Source organism: Cetorhinus maximus, chromosome 30 (assembly GCF_964194155.1).
Source record: "Cetorhinus maximus chromosome 30, sCetMax3.hap1.1, whole genome shotgun sequence".
Lineage (NCBI taxonomy): Eukaryota > Metazoa > Chordata > Chondrichthyes > Lamniformes > Cetorhinidae > Cetorhinus > Cetorhinus maximus.
The window spans coordinates 19948852-19969094 of record NC_135908.1 but is presented as its reverse complement, the minus strand read 5'-3'; the positions used below and the strand labels follow the sequence as shown (position 1 = coordinate 19969094).

Sequence of the window (20243 nt, the reverse complement as noted above, 5' to 3'; positions counted from 1 at the left end):
AAATGGAAGTGGGGAAGGAAGTCAGGAAAATTACAGTCACCAGAGAAGTGGTACTGAGTAAATTGTTGAAGCTGTGGGCTGACAAGAGCCCAGGTCCTGATGGACTTCATCCTAGGGTCTTAAAAGACGTGTCTAGTGAGAAAGTTGATGCATTGGTTTTAATTTTCCAAAAACTCCCTAGACTCGGGGAAGGTCCCATTAGATTGGGAGATAGCAAATATAACTCCATTATTTAAAAAGGGAGGGAGACAGAAAATGGGAAACTACAGGCCAGTTAGCTTAACATCTATCATGGGGAAAATGTTAGGAGCTATTATTAAAAAAGTTATAGCAGGGAACTTGGATAAGCTCAAGGTCGTCAGGCAGAGTCAACATGGTTTTGTGAAAGGGAAATCATGTTCAACCAACTTATTAGAGTTCTTTGAGGAAGTAACATATGCTGTGGATAAAGGGGAACCAGTGGATGTACTGTTCTTAGATTTCCAGAAGGCATTTGATAAAGTGCCACATCAAAGGTTATAGCGGAAAATAAAAGCTTGTGGTATAGGGGGGAACATATTGGCATGGATAAAAAATTGGCTGGCTCACAGGAAGCAGAAAGTAGGCATAAAAAGATCTTTTTCAGGTTGGCAAGATGTGACACAGCGATCAGTGCTGGACCTCAACTGCTTACAATTTATATACGTGAATTGGATGAAGGGATTGAAGGGATGATCGCCAAATTTGCTGATGACACAAAGATAGGTAGGAAAGTAGATTGTGAAGAGAACATAAGGTGGCTACAAAAAGATATAGAAAGGTTAAGTGAGTGGGTAAAGATCTGGAAAATGGAGTATAATGTAGGAAAATGTGAAATTGTCCATTTTTGCAGGAAGAATAAAAGAGGAGCATGTAATCTAAATGGTGAGAGATTGCAGAGCTCTGAGGTACAGAGAGATCTGGGTGTCCTAGTGCACAAATCACAAAAGGCTAGTATGCAGGTACAGCAAGTAATTAGGAAAACTGATAGAATGTTATAATTTATTGCAAGGGGAATTGAATACAAAAGTAGCATGATTATGCTTCAGTTGTACAGAGCATTAGTGGGACCACAACACTGTGTACAGTATTGGTCACCTTATTTAAGGAAGGATATACATGTGTTGGAAGCAATTCAGAGAAGGTTTACCAGACTAATACCTGGAATGGGTGGATTGGCTTATGAGGAAAGGTTGGATAGACTAGGCTTCTATCCGCTAGTGTTTAGAAGAGTAAGAGGCGACTTGATTGAAACATATGAGATCCTGAAGGGTCTTGACAGGGTGGATGTGGAGAGGATGTTTACTCTTGTGGAAAACTCTAGATCTAGGGGTCACTGTTTAAAAATAAGGGGTCGCCCTTTTAAAACGGAGATGAGGTGAAATTTTTTCACTCAGAGGGTCATGAGTCTTTAGAACTCTCTTCCTGAAAAGGTGGTGGAAGCAGAGTCTTTGAATATATTTAAGGCAGAGGTGGATAGATTCTTGGTAAGCAAGAGTGTGATATGTTATCGGGGGTAGGTGGGATGCAGATTTCAGGTTACTATCAGATCAGCCATGATCTTATTAAATGGCAGAGCAGGCTCGAGGGGCTGAATGGCCTACTCCTGCTCCTTGTTCATATGTTCGTATGTAGAGTTGATAAAGTGCTGGAAGGGTAACCAAGACAGTTTATACAAACATGTGGAATAATGTAATGGAATTTAACAGTTAGTTGAGTAAAACAAGTTAGTAGAAAAGTGAATAGCATCATGTGACAGCATAAATACATGCATGATTAAAACGGCATCATTTAACAATATAAATACATGAAGGATGTTAAAAGAATTTAAGGAAAGACCACTGAAGTTGGCAAGCATTACAGAGGAGTCACTGAGGAATGAACCAGAAAAGCGGAGAAAGATAGAACCATGTTAGTTGATATAAAGCACGTAAACGTAAGAAAATATGGTAAACATAAGGAGCTTGTCCCTTCACAAAATCTCTTCCAACTCTCGGTAAAACATAAAATTATGGCTTTTTTAAAAATGAGATGAAAGTAGAATTCAACTGTTTACCTGAAGATCAGTGAACACTTAAATTTCAATTTTGTTGTCAGGGATATTTTGAAATGGGAGGAATGGGTATTTGGTGTCTTAAAGTATTGCAATGTCATCTTACGTCAGAGCTGGGTGTCAGAGTGCTTTCAGAAATGGTGTGGGAGGAAATAATTACACACACAGGGGGTTGCTGTAAAAATAAATAAGTTACCACTTACACTAAAAGTATTAAGGGATGTATATTGATTCAGCTGAAGGTATTAAGAGAGATCCCTTGAGTCTCTCATAAAATAGCTACTTTTTTCTTCACAGAAATAAATCTTATGTCAAAGTTTGTAGACAGTGCAATACAATTCCCTTTTGATGATTTACTTTTACTCAGTAGCTATGCAGAAATTACTTTCCAATGCAAGGCCTCGTTGCCATGCCAACTACTCACCTCACAGCAATACTTTCCAAACTCTTGCTGGAAGAATCTTTGACCCTGGAGGAACTGTCGTACCATGGATTCACCAGAAGGGAGATTTCCATCCTGCAAAACCTGTACATTAGTGCACCCTACTGGCTGGCTTTGTGACTGCTTCATAATCCAAGCAAAACTGGAGTATAACATCAACAAAACAGGAGCAAGTGACAACACAGATTTCTGAACATACATTAAAAATAACTGCTTGTTTAACAAATACAAATGTTAATTTCTTTGTTAGTTATAAAACTTTAGGGAGTAGTACTGTACTGGAGATCGAACACGCTTCTACTGCATCCCAATTGTACCCTAACCTGGATTCCCAATCCTTTTTCTTATCAATGCTGCCTACTTCCAGTTCCATTGTATCTCCCGTCTCTACTCATTGGCTGCGGAATTGCTCATCCATGCTTTTGTTACCTCCAGACATGACTATTCCAATGCTCCCCTGAACTGCCTCCCAACCTCCTTAAATTTAGCTTATCCAGCATCTGCTGTCTGCATCCTAACTCGCACCAAGCTCACTCACCCATCACCACTGTGCTTGCTGATCTACCTTGGCTTCTGGTCTGCCAATGTCTCAATGTTAAAACACTTCTCCTTGTGCTCAAATCTTTCCATGGCCCAGCTCCTCCCTATCTCCATAAGCTCCTGCAGTCCTACAATGCACTGAGATCTCTGTACTCTCCAATTCTGGCCGCTTGCACATCCCAGATTTTCATTGCTCCATGACCTTCAAATGTTGGGGCCCTAAGCTCTTGAATTCCCTTCCTAAACCTCTCAAACTCTCTTTTTCTCCAAGACAAGCCTCATAACCTTCCGATTTCTCCAAAGTTTTGGTCTCATACCCCAATATCTCCTTGCATGTCTTCATTTTTCTATTCTTTCACGGGATTCGGATGTTGCTGGCTGGGCTAGCATCTATTGCCCATCCCTAATTGCCCTTGAGAAGGTGGTGGTGAGACGCCTTCTCGAACTGCCGCAGTCCATCTAGCATAGGGACACCCACAGTGCTGTTAGGGAGGGAGTTCCAGGATTTTTACCAGCGACAGTGAAGGAATAGCGATATATTTCCAAGTCAGGATGGTGTGTGGTTTGGAGAAAAACTTGCAGGTGGTGGTTCCCATGTGTCTGCAGCCCTTGTCCTTCCAGGTGGTAAAGTTTGTGGGTTTGGAAGGGGTTGTCAGAGGACCCTTGGTGAGTTGCTGCAGTGCATCTTGTAGATGGTATACACTGCTGCCACTGTGCTTTGGAGGTAGAGGGAGTGAATGTTGAAGGTGGTGGATCGGGTGCCAATCAAGCAGGCTGCTTTGTCCTGGACGGTGTCCAGCTTCTTGAGTGTTCTTGGAGTTGCGCTCATCCAGGCAAATGGACAGTATTCCATCACACTCCTGACTTGTGCTTTGTAGATGGTGGATAGGCTTTGGGAAGTCAGGAGTTAAGTTTCCTGGCACATAATTACCAGCCTCTGACCTGCTCTTGTAGCCATATGGTCCAGTTGAATTTCTGGTCAATGGTAGCCCCCAGGATGTTGATTGAGGGCAATTGAGCGATGAAATCGCTGAATCCAATATGCCATTTAATGTCAAGAGCAGATGGTTGAATTTTCTCTTGTTGGAGAAGGCCATTGTCTAGCAACTTGTGTGCCATGAATATTACTTGTTATCTATCAGCCCAAGCCTGAATGTTGTCCAGGTCTTGCTCTTCAGTATCTGTGAATTAATAAACGGTGCTGAACATTGTGCAATAATCGCACCCCCACTTCTGATCTTATGATGGAAGGAAGGACATTGATGAAGCAGTTGAAGATGGTTGGGCATAGGAACTAACCTGAGGAATTCCTGCAGTGATGTCCTTGGACCAAGATGATTGACCTCCAATAACCATCTTCCTTTGTATTAAATATGACTCCAACCAGTGGAAAGTTGTCCCCCTTATTCCTATTGGCTCCAGTTTTGCTAGGGCCTCTCGTTGCCACACTCGGTCAAATGCTGCCTTGATGTCGAGGGCAGTCACTCTCACCTCACCTCGAGTTGGGACTTGTCCACGTTGTCCACAGGTGTAATGTGAGCTGAGAGGCCCTGGCAGAACCCAAATTGAGTGACTGTGAGCAGGTTAGTCCTGAGTAAGTGCTGCTTGATAGCACTGTCGATAATATCTTCTATCACTTTGCTGTCATGTCAACCATTGTCCGATTCCGGACCAGTGAAGTGCCTCAGGACATTTTATTAGATCGGAGGCATTATATAAATGCAGTGATAAAAAGGTTGGGAGTTGTACAGCTCTGGAGGTTCAACACTTTGTTATTGAGTGACAGAATGCAAGTTTGCACCTGAGATTCCTAGCCAGGCAAATAACAACTCTAGAATTCCATCAAGAGATGGTAGACCCATTTTCTTCATTCATGGGCTATAAGTGTCACTGGCAAGGCCAGCATTTCTTGTCCAGCTCAAATCACCCATGAGAAGATGGTGGTGAGCCACTATCTTGAACCATTGAAATCTGTGGTAGGTACATCAGCAATGCTATTAGGGAGTGAGTTCCAGGATTTTAACCCAGCAACAGTGAAGGAATGGCCAATATAGTTCCCAAGTCAGAATGCTGTGAGACTTGGAAGGGAATTTAGGGGTAGTGGTGTTCCCATGCATCTTCTGCCTTTGTTCTTCTAGGTGGTAAAGTTGGCGGGTTTGGAAGGTGCTGTCGGAGGAGCCTTAGCAAGTTGCTGCAGTGCATCTTGTAGCAGGTAGACAATGCTGTCACTGTGCATTGGTGGTGGAAGGAGTGAATGTTTAAGGTAGTGAATGGAGTGCCAATAAAGTGGGATGATTTGTCCCTGTCCTGGATGATGTCGAGCTTCTCAAGCGTTGTTGGAACTGCACTCATCCAGGCAAGTAGAGTATTCCATCACACTCCTAACTTGTGCCTTTGTAGATGGTGGTCAGGCTTTGGGGAGTGAGGCGGTCAGTTATGCACGCCAGCCTCTGACCTGCTCTTGTAGCCACAGTCTTTATATGACTGGTCCAGTTCAGTTTCTGTTCAATAGTAACCTCCAGGATGTTGATGGTGGAGAACTCAGCAATGGTAATACTGTTAACTGTCAAGGGGGGTTGGTTAGATTCTCTCTTGTTGGAGAGGCCATTGCTTGGCACAAGTGTGATGCAAATGTTGCTTGCCATGTATTAGCCCAAACCAAAATGTTGTTGAGGTCTTGTTGTTGAGGGCACAAACTGTTTCAGTATCTGAGGACTCGCGAATGGAACCACTGTGCAATCAAAAGTGACCATATGATGGAGGGAAGGTTATTGTTGAAGCAGCTGAAGATGGCTGAGCCCAGGACCCTGAGTAATCCCTGCAGCAATGTCCTGGGTCTGAGATGATTGGCCTCCAACAAACAAAACTATCTTCCTTTGCGCTAGGAATGTTTCCAACAAATGGAGAGTTTCTCTCCCAGCAGCCCCTTCCCCATCCCCCACCAATTCCCACTGACTTCAATCTTGCGAGGGCTCATTGATGCCATACTAAGACAACAGCTGCCTTGATGTCAAGGACATTTACTCTCACCTCGCCTCTGGAATTCAGCTCTTTTGTCCATATTTGGACCAAGGATGTAATGAGTCCTGCAGGAAGCCAAGCTGGTCATCAATGAGCAGGTTAATGGTGAGCAGGTAAATGCTGCTCATAACACTGTCAATGATGCCTTCCATCACTTTTTTTCTCTTCATTCATAAGTGGGCATCGCTGGCTAGGCCAGCATTTATAGCACGTCCCCAACTGCCCTTGAGAAGGTGGTGGTGAACTGCCTTCTTGAACCGCTGCAGTGGTGTAGCTACACCCACAGTGCTGTTAGGAAAGAAGTTCCAGGATTTTGACCCAGTGACAGTGAAGGCATGATGAGATACTTCAAAGTCAGGATGGTGAGTGGCTTGGAGGGGAACTTCCAGGTGGTGGTGTTCCCATGCATCTGCTGTCCTTGTCCTTCTAGATGGTAGCAGTCGTGGGTTTGGAAGTTGCTGTCTAAGGAGTCTTGGTGAATTCCTGCAGTACATCTTGTAGGTGGTACACATTGCTGCCGCAATGCATCAGTGGTGGAGGGAGTGAATGTTTGTGGATGTGGTACCAATCATGTGGGCTGCTTTGTCCTGGATGGCGTCAAGCTTCTTGAGTGTTGTGGGAGCTGCACTCATTCAGGCAAGTGGAGAGTATTCCATCACACTCCTGACTTGTGCCTTGTAGATGGTGGACAGGCTTTGGAGAGTCAAGAGGTGAGTTACTCACTGCAGGATTCCTAGTCTCTGACTTGCTCTTATAGCCACAGTATTTATATGGCTGGTCAAGTTCAGTTTCTGGTCAATGATAACACCCAGGATGTTGATAGTTGAGGATTCAGCGACGGTCATGCCATTGAATGTCAAGAGGCAATGGTTAGATTCTCTCTTGCTGGAGATGGTCATTGCCTGACACTTGTGCACTGTTACTTGCCACTTGTCAGCCCAAACCTGGATATTGTCCAGGTCTTGCTGCATTTGGACATGGACTGCTTCAGTATCTGAGGAATTGCAAATGGTATTGAACACTGTGCAATCATCAGCAATCATACCCACTTCTGACCTTATGATGGAAGGAAGGTCATTGATGAAGCAGCTGAATATGCTTGGGCCTACGACACTGCCCTGAGGAACTGCTGCAGTGATGTCCTAGAACTGAAATGATTGACCTCCAACAACCATTTTCCTTTGTGCCAGGTATAACTTTTTTTTTATTCATTCAAGGGATGTGGGCTTCGCTGTCCATGACAGCATTTACTGCCCATCCCCAACTGCTCTTGAGAAGGTGGTGGTTAGCTGCCTTCTTGAACCGCTACAGTGTGGATGTAGGTACACACACACTGTTGTTACAGAGGGAGTTCCAGGGTTTTGACTCAGCGACAGTGAAGGAACGGCGATATATTTCCAAGTCAGGATGGTGAGTGGCCATGGTAGATGGTAGTGGTTGTGGGTTTGCAAGGTGCTGTCCAAGGAGCCTTGTGCTAGGTATGACTCCAAACAGCGGAGAGTTCCCCCCACATCCCAATTCCCACTGACTTCAGTTTTACTAGAGCTCCTTGTTGCCGCACTCGGTCAAATACGGCCTTGATGTCAAAGGCAGTCACTCTCAACTCGCCTCTGGAGTTCAGCTCTTTTGTCTATGTTCGGCCCAAGGCTGTAATGAGGTCAGGAGCTAAGTGGCCCTAGCAGAACCCAGACTGAGCGTCAGTGAGCAGGTTATTGCTGAGCAAGTGCCGTTTAATAGTACTGTTGATGATCCCTCCCATTACTTTATTGATGATCGAGAGTAGACTGATGGGGTAACAGGCCGGGTTGGATTGTCTTGCTTTTTGTGTCCAGGACATACCTGGGCAATTTTCCATAGCCAGTCTTGTAGCTGTAGTGGAGAAGCTTGGCTAGGGGTACAGCAAGTTCTGGAGTACAAGTCTTCAGCACTATTGCCGGAATATTGTCAGGCCCATAGCCATTGCAGTATCCAGTGCCTTCAGCCATTTCTTGATATCGCGTAGAGTGAATCGAATTGGTTGAAGACTGGCATCTATGATGCTGGGGACCTCCAGAGGAGTCCAAGATGGACTATCCACTTGACACTTCTGGCTGAATATTGTTGCAAATGCTTCAGCCTTGTCTTTTGCGCTGATGTGGTGGGCTCCCCCACCATTGAGGATGGAGATATTTGTGGACCCTCCTCCTCCAGTGAGTTGTTTTAATTGTCCACCACCATTCACGACTAGACGAGGCAGGATTGCAATGCTTATATCTGATCCATTGGTTATGGAATTGCTTAGCCCTGTCTTTTGCCATTTGCTTCTGCTGTTTGGCTGCAAGTAGTCCTATTTTGTAGCTTCACCAGGTTGACACCTCATTTTTAGGTATCCCTGGTGCTGCTCCTGGCATGCCCTCCTGCGTTCTTCATTGAACCAGGGTTGATCGCCTGTCTCCATGGTAGTGGTAGAGTTGGAATATGCTGGGTCATGAGGTTACAAATTGTGGTTGACTGCAATTCTGCTGCTGCTATATCACCTCATGGATGCCCAGTCTTGAGTTGCTAGATCTGTTCGAAATCTATTCCATTTAGCACGGTGGTAGTGCCACACAACAAAATGGAGGGTATCCTCAATGTGAAGATGTGACTTCGCCTCCACAAGGCGTGGTGGTTACGCCTACCGATACTGTCATGGACAGATGCATCTGCAGCAGGCAGGTTAGTGAGGATGAGGTCAAGTATGTCTTTTCCCTCTTGTTGGTTCTCTTACCGCCTGCCGCAGACCCAGTCTAGCAGCTATGTCCTTTAGGATTCAGCCAGCTTGGTCAGTAGTGGTGCTGCTGAGTCACTCCTGGTGATGGACATTAAGTCCCCCACCCAGAGTACATTCTGCGCCCTTGCCACTCTCAGTGCTTCCTCCAAGTGGTGTTCAACACAGAGGAGTACTGATTCATCAGCTGAGGGGGCCGGTATGTGGTAATCAGCAGGTTTCCTTGCCCATGTTTGATCTGGTGCCATGAGACTTCATGGGGTTCAGAGTCGATGTTGAGGACTCCCAGAGCAACTCCCTCCCAATTGTATACCGCTGTGCCACCAACTCTGGTGGGTCTGTTCTGCTGATGGAACAGGGCATACCCAGAGGTGGTGATGGTGGTGTCTGGGTTATTAATTGTAAGGTATGATTCCATGAGTATGACTATGTAAGGCTGTTGCTTGACTTGTCTGTAATTACAACTCTCCCAATTCTGGCACAAGGAGAACCTTGCAGGTCCACAGGGCTGAGTTTGCCATTGTTGTTTCCGGTGCCTAAATCCATAGGGTTTCATTCCTTGTAGACTTCCTAGTGGTTTGATACAACTGAGTAGCTTGCTAGGCCATTTCAGAGGTCAGTTAAGAGTCAACCACATTGCTGTGGGTCTGGAGTCACATGTAGGCCAGACCAGGTAAGGACGTCAGATTTCCTTCCCTAAAGGACATTTGTGAAGCAGATGGGTTTTTACGCTAATCGACAATGGTTTCATGGTCATCATCAGACTTTTAATTCCAGATATTTTATTGAATTCAAATCTCACCATCTGCCCTGGTGGGATTCAACCCAGAGTATTACTCTGGGTCTCTGGATTACTAGTCCAGTGACAATACCAATGTGCCACCACCTCCTTCATAATTTACTAATGATCTGGAGTACGCTGATGCACTGATAATTGGCCAGATCGGATTTATTCTGCTCTTTGTGGACAGGACATACCTGGACAATTATCCACATTGTCAGGTAAATGCCATTGCTTTAGTTGTACTGGAACAGCTTGGCTACAAGTGCAGCTAGTTCTGGAGCATTAGTCTTCATTAGTACAGTTGGGATGCTGTTGGGGCCCATAGCCTTTGCTGTATCCATTGTGCTCAGCCTTTTTTTGATATCACGTGGAGTGAATCAAGTTGGCTGAAGACTGGCTTCTGTAATGGTGGGGATCTTAGGAGGAAGTCAATATAGATCGTCTACTTGTCACTTCTGACTGAAGAGGCTGCAAATGCTTCAGCCTTGTCCTTTGCAATAATGTATTGTACTCCGATACCATTGAGGTAAGGACATTCATGGACCTTCCACCTCCCATTATTTGTTTAATTGTCCACTACCATTGATGAGTGGATGTGTTCGGACTCGGAGCTTTGATCTGATCTGTTGGTTGTGAGTTTGCTTTGTTCTGTCTTTCATGTAATCTTCTGTTGCTTAGTATGCACGTAGTCCTGTGTTGTCATTTCACCAGATCAGCACCCTATGTTTAGGTATGCCTGCTGCTACTCCTGGAAGGTCTTCCACACTGAACTAGGGTTGGTTCCTTGGCTAGATGATAGTGGTAAGATAAGGGATGTGCCGGGCCATGAGGTTACAGGTTGTGATGGAAAAGAATTCTGCTGCAGCTGATGGCTCACAGCCCCTCGTGGATGCCTAGTTTTGAGCTGCAAGATCTATTCTGAATCTAATCCATTTAGCATGGTGGTAGTATCATGCAACATGATGAAGACAGAACTTCGTCTCCACAACGACTGTGCAGCGGTCACTCCTTCCAATGCTGCCATAGATAGATGCATCAGTGACAGACAGATTGGAGAGCATTGGTTCCTTCTTCTAAGTCATTGACACAGGCTGCAAATAACTGAGGCCCAAGCACTGAACATCGCTATACTTCACTTGTTACATGACACATAACCCAAAATGACTCACTTATTCCTACTCCCTGTTTTATGTCTGTTAACCAATCTACAATCCAAGCTAAAACACTCCATGATTCACTGATTCATAGAATGGTTACAGCACACGAGGACTGTCGTGTCCATGCCAGATCTCTGGAAGAACTCACCTAGCCCCACTCCCCTGTTTTGCTGCAGATATTTATCCAATCCTCTACTAAAGGCCTTGATTGAATCTACCTCCACCACACTTAGGCAGGCCATTTCTGATCCTAACCTTCACTATCACTGGGTCAAAATCCTAGAACTCCATTCCTAACAGCATTGTTGGTGTTTCTACAACACATGGACTCCAGCGGTTCAAGAAGTCAGCTCACCGCCACTTTCTCAAGGGCAATTAGGGATGGGCAATAAATGCTGGCCTCCCTAGCGACGCCCACATCTCGTGAACAAATAAATTTTTAAAAATACTTGGTGAAAAAAAGTGCTGGGAGAGGCAGACAGCACTAAAATAGAGAATAGTAAGTTAATAGATGGAGTTGGAGTAAGGGAGCAAGTAATGAAGTCTAAATCAGGGTTACACTGCATGTGCCTGAATGCACGGAGTATAGTTAATAAAACTGGGGAATTACAGGCACAGATTGTCTTGTGGGTTTATGATGTTGTGGCGATAACGGAGACCTGGCTTAAGGAAGGGCAGATCTGGGTGTTAAATGTTCTGGTTACGAGATGTTCAAAAAAGATAGGAAAAGGAAAAAAGGAGGAGGGGTGGCATTTTTGGTTAAGGAGAGTATTGCCATGCTGGAGAAAGAGGATGTGTCAGAACATTCAAGGACAGAATCGATTTGGCCAGAGCTAAGGAATAAGAAGGATGCAATTATATTGCTCGGTGCAATATATAGACCACCAGCTAGAGGGAAGGATATAGGGGAACAAATCTGCAAGGAAATTACAGAGAGGTGTAAACATCATAGATGGAGGACTTGAATTACCCGTATATAGACTGAGATAGTGGTAGTGTAAGGGGCAGTGAGGGTCAAGCGTTCCTAGATTGTGTTCAGGAGAATTTTCTACAGCAGTATGTGTCCAGTCCAACAGGAAAGGAGGCACTGCTAGACCTGGTTCTTGGGAATGAGGTGAGCCAAGTAGATCCAGTGACAGTGGAGGAACATTTAGGGGGCAGTGATCATTGTATCATAAGGTTTAGGATGACGGTGGAAAATGACATTGGTCAATCCAGAGTAAGAATAATCAACTGGCAGAGAGCGGACTTCAACGGGGCATGAATGGTGCTGGGCTGGAAGGATTGGAACCAAAGGTTGGCGGGAAAAACAGTAGCTGAACAATGGGCTCCCTTCAAAGAGGAGATGATTTGGACACAGTCAAGGTTTGTTCCCTCAAAAGGGAAGGGTAGGACAAACAAATCCAGAGATCCCTGGATGACAAAGGAGATAGAAATTAAGTTAAAGAAGAAAAAGTGCGCTTACAACAGATGTTAGGTAGCAAATACAATTGAGGATCAAGCTGAATACAGAAGGTTCAGAAGAGAGAAGCAAAGAGGGATTATGAAAAAAGACTGGCAGCTAACATAAAAGGAAATCCCAAAGTATTCTATGAGCATACCAATAGTAAAATGGTGGTAAAAGGAGGAGTAGGGCCAATTAGGGACCAAAAAGGTGATTTACACATAGAGGCAGGAGGCATGGCTGAGGTGGTAAATGAAAACTTTGCATCTGTCTTTACCTACGAGGCAGATGCTGCCCAGGCCATGGTGACAGAGGAGGAAACTCAGTCACTGGAAGGGTTTAAAATTGATAAGGAGGTGGTATTGGATAAGCTGTCGGTACTTAAAGTTGATAAGGTACTGGGACCAGATGAGATGCATCCAAGAATATTGAAGGAAGTGAGAGTGGAAATTGCAGAGGCACTGGCAATCATCTTTCAATATTCCCCAGATTCGGGGAAGGTGCCGGAGGACTGGAGATTTGCAAACATTACGCCCTTGTTCAAAAAAGATTGTAAAGATTTGACCTGTAATTACAGACCAGTCAGTTTAACTTTGGTGCTGGGGAAACTTCTGGAAACAATTATTCAGGATAGAATTAATAGTCACATGGAAAAATGTGGGTTGATTCAGAAGAGTCAGCTTGGATTTGTTAAAGGAAAATCATGTCTAACCAACTTGCTGGAGTTTTTTGAAGATGTAACTAAGATGGTTGATGAGGGCAAGGCCGTTGATGTGATGTATATGGAGATCCAAAAGGCGTTCGCTACAGTGCCACACAACAGACTTGAGGAAAGTTATAGGTCATGGAATAAAAGGGACAGTAGCAATGTGGATACAAAATTGGCTGAGGGATAGGAAACAGAGATTAATGGTTAATGGGTATTTTTCAGGCTGGAAGATAATTTGTAGTGGAGTTCCCCAGGGGTCGGTATTGGGACCCTTGTTTTTCTTGATATATATAAATGATCTAGATCTTGGTGTGCAGGGGACAATTTCAAAGCTTGCGGACAACACAAAACTTGGGAGAATTGTAAACTGTGAGGAGGACAGTGTAGAACTTCGAAAGGACATTGACACATTGGTGGAGTGGGTATAGGTGGCAGATGAAGTTCAATGCGGAGAAGTGTGAGGTGATACACTTTGGTACAAAAAACATGGAGAGGCAGTATAGAATAAAGAATACTATTCCAAAGGATCTGCAGGAGCAAAGAGACCTGGGTGTATATGTACATAAGTCATTAAAGATGGCAGGACAGGTAGAGAGAGCTGTTTCTAAAGCATACAGTATTATAGGCTTCATTAATAGGGGCATGGAGTACAAGAGCAGGGAGGTTATGATGAACTTATATAAGACACTGGTTAAACCTCAGATGGAGCATCGTGTACAGTGCTGGGCACCACACTATAGGAAGGATGTGAACGCATTGGAGAGAGTGGAGAAGAGGTTTAAGAGAATAGTTCTGGGATGAGACACTTCAGTTATGAGGAAAGACTGGAGAAGTTGGGACTGTTTTCCCTGGAGAAGGCTAAGAGGAGACTTGATAGAAGTTTTCAAAATCATGAGGGGTCTGGACAGAATAGATAGGGAGATACTGTTCCTGCTCGTAAACAGATCGAGAACCAGAGAGCACAGTTTTGAAGTGTTTTGAAAAAGAAGCAAATGCAAGGTGAGAAAAAACTTTTTTACACACTGAGTAGTTAGGATTTGGAATGCACTGGCTGGAAGTGTGGCGGAGGCAGGTTCAAGAGGGTACTGGATGATTACTTAAATAGAAACAATGTGCAGGGTTACGGGGAGAAGGCAGGAGATAGGGACTAAGTTAAAATGCTAAGACAGCTGGTGGGCCGAATGGCCTCCTTCTACACTGTAACAATTCTGTGAACACTCGCTGTGTAAACAAATGTGTCCTCATGTCGCTGTTTTGCCATTCATCTTAAATCTGTGCCCGCTGGTTCTCAATCCTTCCACCAATGTGAACAGTTTCTCCCTTTCTAATCTATCCAGACCCTTCATGATTTTAAAAAGCTCTGCAAATCTCCTCTTCTCCAAGAAAAACAGCCCCAGCTTCTCCCAACCTATTCCCATAACTTTAGTTCTGTACTCCTAGTACCACTTTTGAGAATCTTTTCTGCATCTTCTCTTATGCTGTCCTATCTTTCCTAAAGTGTGGTGCCCAGAATGGGTCACAATACTCCGGTTAAAGCCAGGGTTATTTTTTTACAGGGTTCATCATAACTTCCTTGCGTTTGTAAAGAGACATGCTGTCAGAGGCCAGATGCGAGAATACCAAATCCCAAAGGGAACCATTTATACTGCATCAGAAGAGGGTGCTGATTGGTTGGCAAATAGGCTCTGATTAGTAGAGTTGTTGCCATGGAGAATGCACCAGGAACAGTTAACTGCCAAGCTTTTGTTTAAATTCAAACCAGGCAAGCCAACTCTGATCGCTCAAGGCATTGACATGGGGAAAGAACCAGGGAATGGCTGCCACCAAGATTTTGTTTAGTTGAAAAAGGAGCAATGTGTGGACATGTCTTTTTATTTGCAAAGGGCTGGGTCCTGTGTATATGTGTGGTTTTTAGCATGCATAAGTGAACCATACCACAAGACCGACTGATAATCTTAAATTGATTGTTCGTGCAATTCTTAGCACAATCAGGATTATTTAGTAAGTGTTGCCCAATCATGGAATCGTATCTAATGTTGGACACTATGGCTGGGTTTTTCCAACCCCATCGTGGAGGGATCCACCACGGGTCAGCCAAAAGTCCATTGATTTTCAACAAGACCAGAAGATCCCAGGGGCGGGCAGAGCTGGAAAATCCCGGCCTATATTCTGAGTTTTGCAAGCACAGGCTGGTTGAGTACAGTCAGTACTTGTTGTTTATGTACTCTATGCCCCTTAGCTTTATTTATGCTTTACTAACATCTTTCTCAACCTGTCCTGCCACCTTCAATAATTTGTGCACACATACTCCCAGGTCCCTCTGCTCCCCCTTTAGGGTTGCACCCTCTATTTTATATTGCCTCTCCTCGTTCCTCCTGCCAAAATGAAGCCTACATTTGAGTAAAATACTTCCTATGCGGCTCCTTATCAAATGCCTTTTGAAAGTCCAAACACTCTACAACCACTCTGCTAGTTACAAGTTGAAAAACTAACTGCTTTGTCAAACATGGCTTCCCTTTAGTAATCCGTGTTGATTCTGCCTTATCATATTATGATTTTCTAACTGCCCTGTTATCATATCCCTGATAACAGAATCTAGCTTTTCCTAAGACTGATGTCAGGCTAACTATGGGGAGACAATGGTGTAATGGTAATGTCACTGGACCTAGTAATCCAGGGGTGCAGACTGATGCTTGTGGGGGCACAGGTTCAAATCCCACCACGCTATGGTAGGATTTGAATTCAGTTAACAAAGCTGACCATGAAACTATCATTGATTGTTGTAAAAACCCATCTGGGTCACTGGTGTCCTTTAGGGAAGGAAATATGCCATCCTTACCTGGTCTGGCCTACATGTGACTCCAGACTCTCAGCAATGTGGTTGACTCTTAACTGCCCTCTGAAATGGCCAAGCAAAAGCCACTCAGTTCAAGGGCAATTTGGGATGGGCAACAAATGCTGGTCTTGCCGGTGACACCCACATCCCATGAAAGAATTTTTTAAAATCTGGCCAATTGTTCAGTTTTCTCTCTCCCCTTTTCTTGAATAGCAGTGTTACATTTGCTACCATAAAATCCACAGGGGGCATTCTAGAATCTAGGGAATTCTGAAAGATCAAAAGCAATGGATCCATCGCAGCACAAGTTTTTGTATTAAAGTCTGGAAAATTAAGGGAGGGGAAAAAATATAAATTTAATTAAATTCTGAGACGCTGATTAACAAAGAGCTCTATCTGATGGAGATGAGAGTTTCAGGAATGGATTTGCAGAGTACTTGTTTGCTGTTAACAAGTAAAAATAGAACTTATCTGGAACTGAAAGACAATTGTGTTGGAATCTTTGGCAAATTTAAGTTGAATCTGACATCAATTAATTTTAGAATTTAACTGTGCTCCAGAGCAGAAACGTTAGGTCGCAGTGATGTGTAGTGAATTGAAAGAAGTAACTGTTGTGTGGCTATTGAAAGAGTGACATTGAGATAGTATCTAGTCACATCGCAAAGTGTTTCACATGTAACACATTACTCTGAAGGTTATTTTGTACATAGCAAGACTTCAAATAGCAGTGAGATCAGTGATCAGCCAATTAGGTTTCAGTGGTGTTGATTCAGAGAGATATATTAGTCAGGTAACTGGCAGGACTCACTGTTCTCTTTGACATCTCATCTAAAGGATGGCACTCAGATAATGCAACACTCCCTCAATACTGCACTTGGGAGTGTCAGGCTAATCTATGCTCTCAAAACTTGGAGCAAGCAATAACTTCACGACCTTCCAACTCGAGAGCATCACCAGACGGGAATGTGGATAGGAAGGGGCATGCAGTGCTTTCTAATCACAGCGTTGATACTTTACCATTTCCACCCAGGCGCCTCCCACTACGACAAACTGCCCCTTCTCAGCATACTCCTGGATTTGTGTGTACAAGCCTGGATACCAGCACTTTACCCACTGCAGCTGCTGTGCCTGTTAGAAAGTGAAAGGAAATGATAACAGCTCTTGTTCATTCTATACGGTATCTCTTTAAGCACTTAAATTCAAAAAGTAATTGAAAAAAGAAATAATCTGCATTCACATACTACCTTTCACATTCCCTGTGCTCCAAACAGCTTGTATTTGTATAGCACCTTTAATATAATAAACATCCCAAGGCACTTCACAGGAGTATAAACGCAACAAAGATTGACACAAGCCAAAGGATGTTAGGAGAAGAGACTGATAGCTTGATCAAAGATACATTTCTCTTTGTAAAAGAGAAGAGAAAGAGGTTTAGGGAAGGAATTCCAGAGTTTAGGGTCTAGATGATCCAAGACGTGGCCGTCAATGGAGGGGCAAAGGGAGTGAAGGGTGGGGAGGGGGGGGTGGGGAAATGTGCAAGAGGCCAGGTTGTAAGGCTGGAAGAGATTATAAAGATGGGTGGGCGAGGTCATGGAAGGATTTGAACAGGAGATTAAAAATTTCAGAATTGAAGCAATGTTGAACCTGGAGCCAATGTGGGTCAGCAGGCAGAGGGGTGATGGGTGAAAGGGGCTCGATGCAGGTTAGGAGTTCCCTCTACCAGGACCTGGAACTGAACATCCGAACCTACTCTTGGGAGTAATGGCAAATTGTTGGACACAGTTATGAAGACCAAGCAGAAAGTCTGGAAGACTCCTGGGCCATAAAAGGTAGCAACACTATTAAAGGAGCAAGCAAAGTTAAATGTCATGAGAGACTCAGGAAGATTTCTTTTTTTGCAGATAATGAGGATTATATGGAAAACCGTTCAATAAAGATTAGTAAATTTATAAAATGAGAGTGCATCAGAAGCTGATATATAAAATACACAAAATAAAAGTGAAAGCTTTAATCACATGTAGCTTGCTTCAGGGTTAGGTAATGCCTGGATGCCTGGAGGGTGAGCTGGGTTGGGTAAATTGAATGTTAATGTTAGGTTTAGTTAAAGGTTCAATTCTGTGAATGAATATATCCTCCTGTGTCATGATTGGGGAACAGTAGCAATGCCTCCGAGCAGTAGTTCAGACATTCTTAAGCGTATACCTGCAAGGAAGCCAAGGTGCGATGTATTAGGTGTAGGATCAGCGTTGAGCAGAACAATGCTGCAGGAATAGAAGAAGAGTATAGGATGGATGAGAGGCTTCTCTTTTAATTCTGGGTTTATGGAGCAGCCACACAGTCAGGATGAATGATGCTCTGTCATACAGGAACAAGCATTTGTGGTTCAAGAAATGCCTGACTGAGTGACTTCAGCAGCTGTCAACAGGTCTTGCAGCTGTTTCTCTTCCTCTGCGTCCAAATATACCAAGGGTAACTGGCACAGTGCTGAACATGGCCTCTATCCCCCAATTTAAAAGGGCCAGCAACATTCTGCAAAAAGTACAGAAAGTGGCAAAACCATTACTTGTTCAAAAAGTCACAATTAACTGCCAGTTGTCCATCTGGACAAATAGAATCAACAGCAGCTCTGGAATCAGTTGCACCAAGCGTTTTTGGGAGCACATTGCCACTGATGCAATTACATGAAATCTGTTCACAAAACCCGCAAATTCATTTTCATGCAATCTACACTGCTGTACCTCCTCCAAACACAGTCAGGTAAGCCATAAAGGGAGTCTGTGTGCATTGTCAATGAATAACAAAATGGGAGTAAAGGAATGACTCCCATTTATCTCTGTCTGCATATATTTTTTGGAGCAAGGCAAAGAAGAATTAGCCTTATTGTGTCCAGTTTCAATCGACATATGGTGAAGGGTATCAAGTTTTGGAAGAAGAAAATTTAAGGAGTAAGCAGACAGTGTGACTAATTGGATGCTTCTTTCAGAGCCAGCACAGAGACAACAGGCTGAATGGCCACTTTCTGTGCTGTATAGCTTAATAATTTTGAACAATTGACCAGAATGACACCTAAGCTAAGGGCTTTTAGATGGATGGCTTCAAAATCTGATGCTATTTAGAGAAATGTAGGCTTAAAGGTCTCTAAAATGATGAAAGAATTGGGAATGTAGGAAGAGGAGGAGGCCATTTAGCCTCAAGCCTGTTACGTCACCATTCATTGCTGATCTGTGATCTAACCCCATCTACCTTAACTATCTTTGGCTAACAAAAATCTACCAACCTCAGTTTTAAAATTGAGAACTGATCTAACAGCCGCAGATGACTGTTCCGAATTTCTACATGTTTTCTTAATTTCACACCTGAAATGTCTGGCTCTCATTTTTAGACTATGTCCCCTTAGTCCTAGACTCCCAACCAGCAGAGTTAGCTTCTTCCATTCTGTTCCCCATAATATCTTGAAAACTTGGATCAAATCACCCCTTTTTTTAATTCACTCACAGGATGTGGGCTTTGCTGGCTGGGCCAACATTTATTGCCCATCCCTAATTGCCCTTGACAAGTAGGTGCCGAGCTGCCTTCTTGAACCGCTGCACTCCCTGTGGTGTAGGTACGCCCACAGTGCTGTTAGGGAGGGAGTTCTAGGGTTCTGACCCAGCAACAGTGAAGGAACGGCGATATAGTGATAAGTCAGGGTGGTGAGTTGACTTGGAGGAGAACTTCCAGGTGGTGGTGTTCCCATATATCTGCTTCCCTTGTCCTCCTAGATGGCAGCAGTACTGGGTTTGGAAGGTGTTGTTTGTGAGTTCCTGCAGTGCTGCCTGAGGATGGTACACACTGCCGCCACAGTGCGTCAGTGGTGGAGGGAGTGAATGTTTGCAGATAGGGTGCCAATCAAGTGGGCTGCTTTGTCCTGGATGATGTCTAACTTCTTGAGTGTTGTTGGAGCTGCACTCATCCAGGCAAGTGGGCAGTATTCTGTCACACCCCTGACTTGTGCTTTATAGATGGTAGACAGGCTTTGGGCAGTCAGGAGGTGAGTTACTCGCTGCAGGATTCCTAGCCTCTGATCTGCTGTCGTAGCCACAGTATTTATATGCTTAGTCCAGTTCAGTTTCTGGTCAATGGTAATCCCCAGAATGTTGATAGCGGGGGAATCAGTGATGGTAATGCCACTGAATGTCAAGGGGTGCTGGTTAGATTCTCTCTTGTTGGAGATGGTCATTGCCTGGCACTTGTGTGGCACAAATCTTACTTGCCACTTGTTAGCCCAAGCCTGGAAATTATCCAGGTCTTGTTGCTTTTGGGCATGGACTGTGTTATGACACAGCAGTTGGTAAAACTGAGTTATTTAAAAATCCCAGAGGGAAACTTTAAACAACTGTCAGAATCAGAATTAGAATCACAGAATCTCAGAGTGCAGAAGAGGCCCTTCGGCCCATCGAGTCTGCACCGACATGTGAGAAACACCTGACCTACCTACTTAATCCCATTTA

At 44.1% G+C, this 20243-nt stretch overlaps 1 protein-coding gene across 1 annotated transcript in view; it reads right to left on the bottom strand.

Moving 5' to 3' along the window:
• man2c1 (mannosidase, alpha, class 2C, member 1) overlaps nucleotides 1–20243 on the bottom strand; it is a 101350-nt gene that overhangs the window by 54950 nt on the left and 26157 nt on the right. The window contains exons 8-9 of the mRNA XM_078532562.1: nucleotides 16771–16881; nucleotides 2496–2588 (exon numbers count right to left, since the gene is read on the bottom strand). Of these exons, the coding sequence (XP_078388688.1) occupies nucleotides 2496–2588; nucleotides 16771–16881 (204 nt within the window). The remainder of the gene's footprint in view (nucleotides 1–2495; nucleotides 2589–16770; nucleotides 16882–20243) is intronic.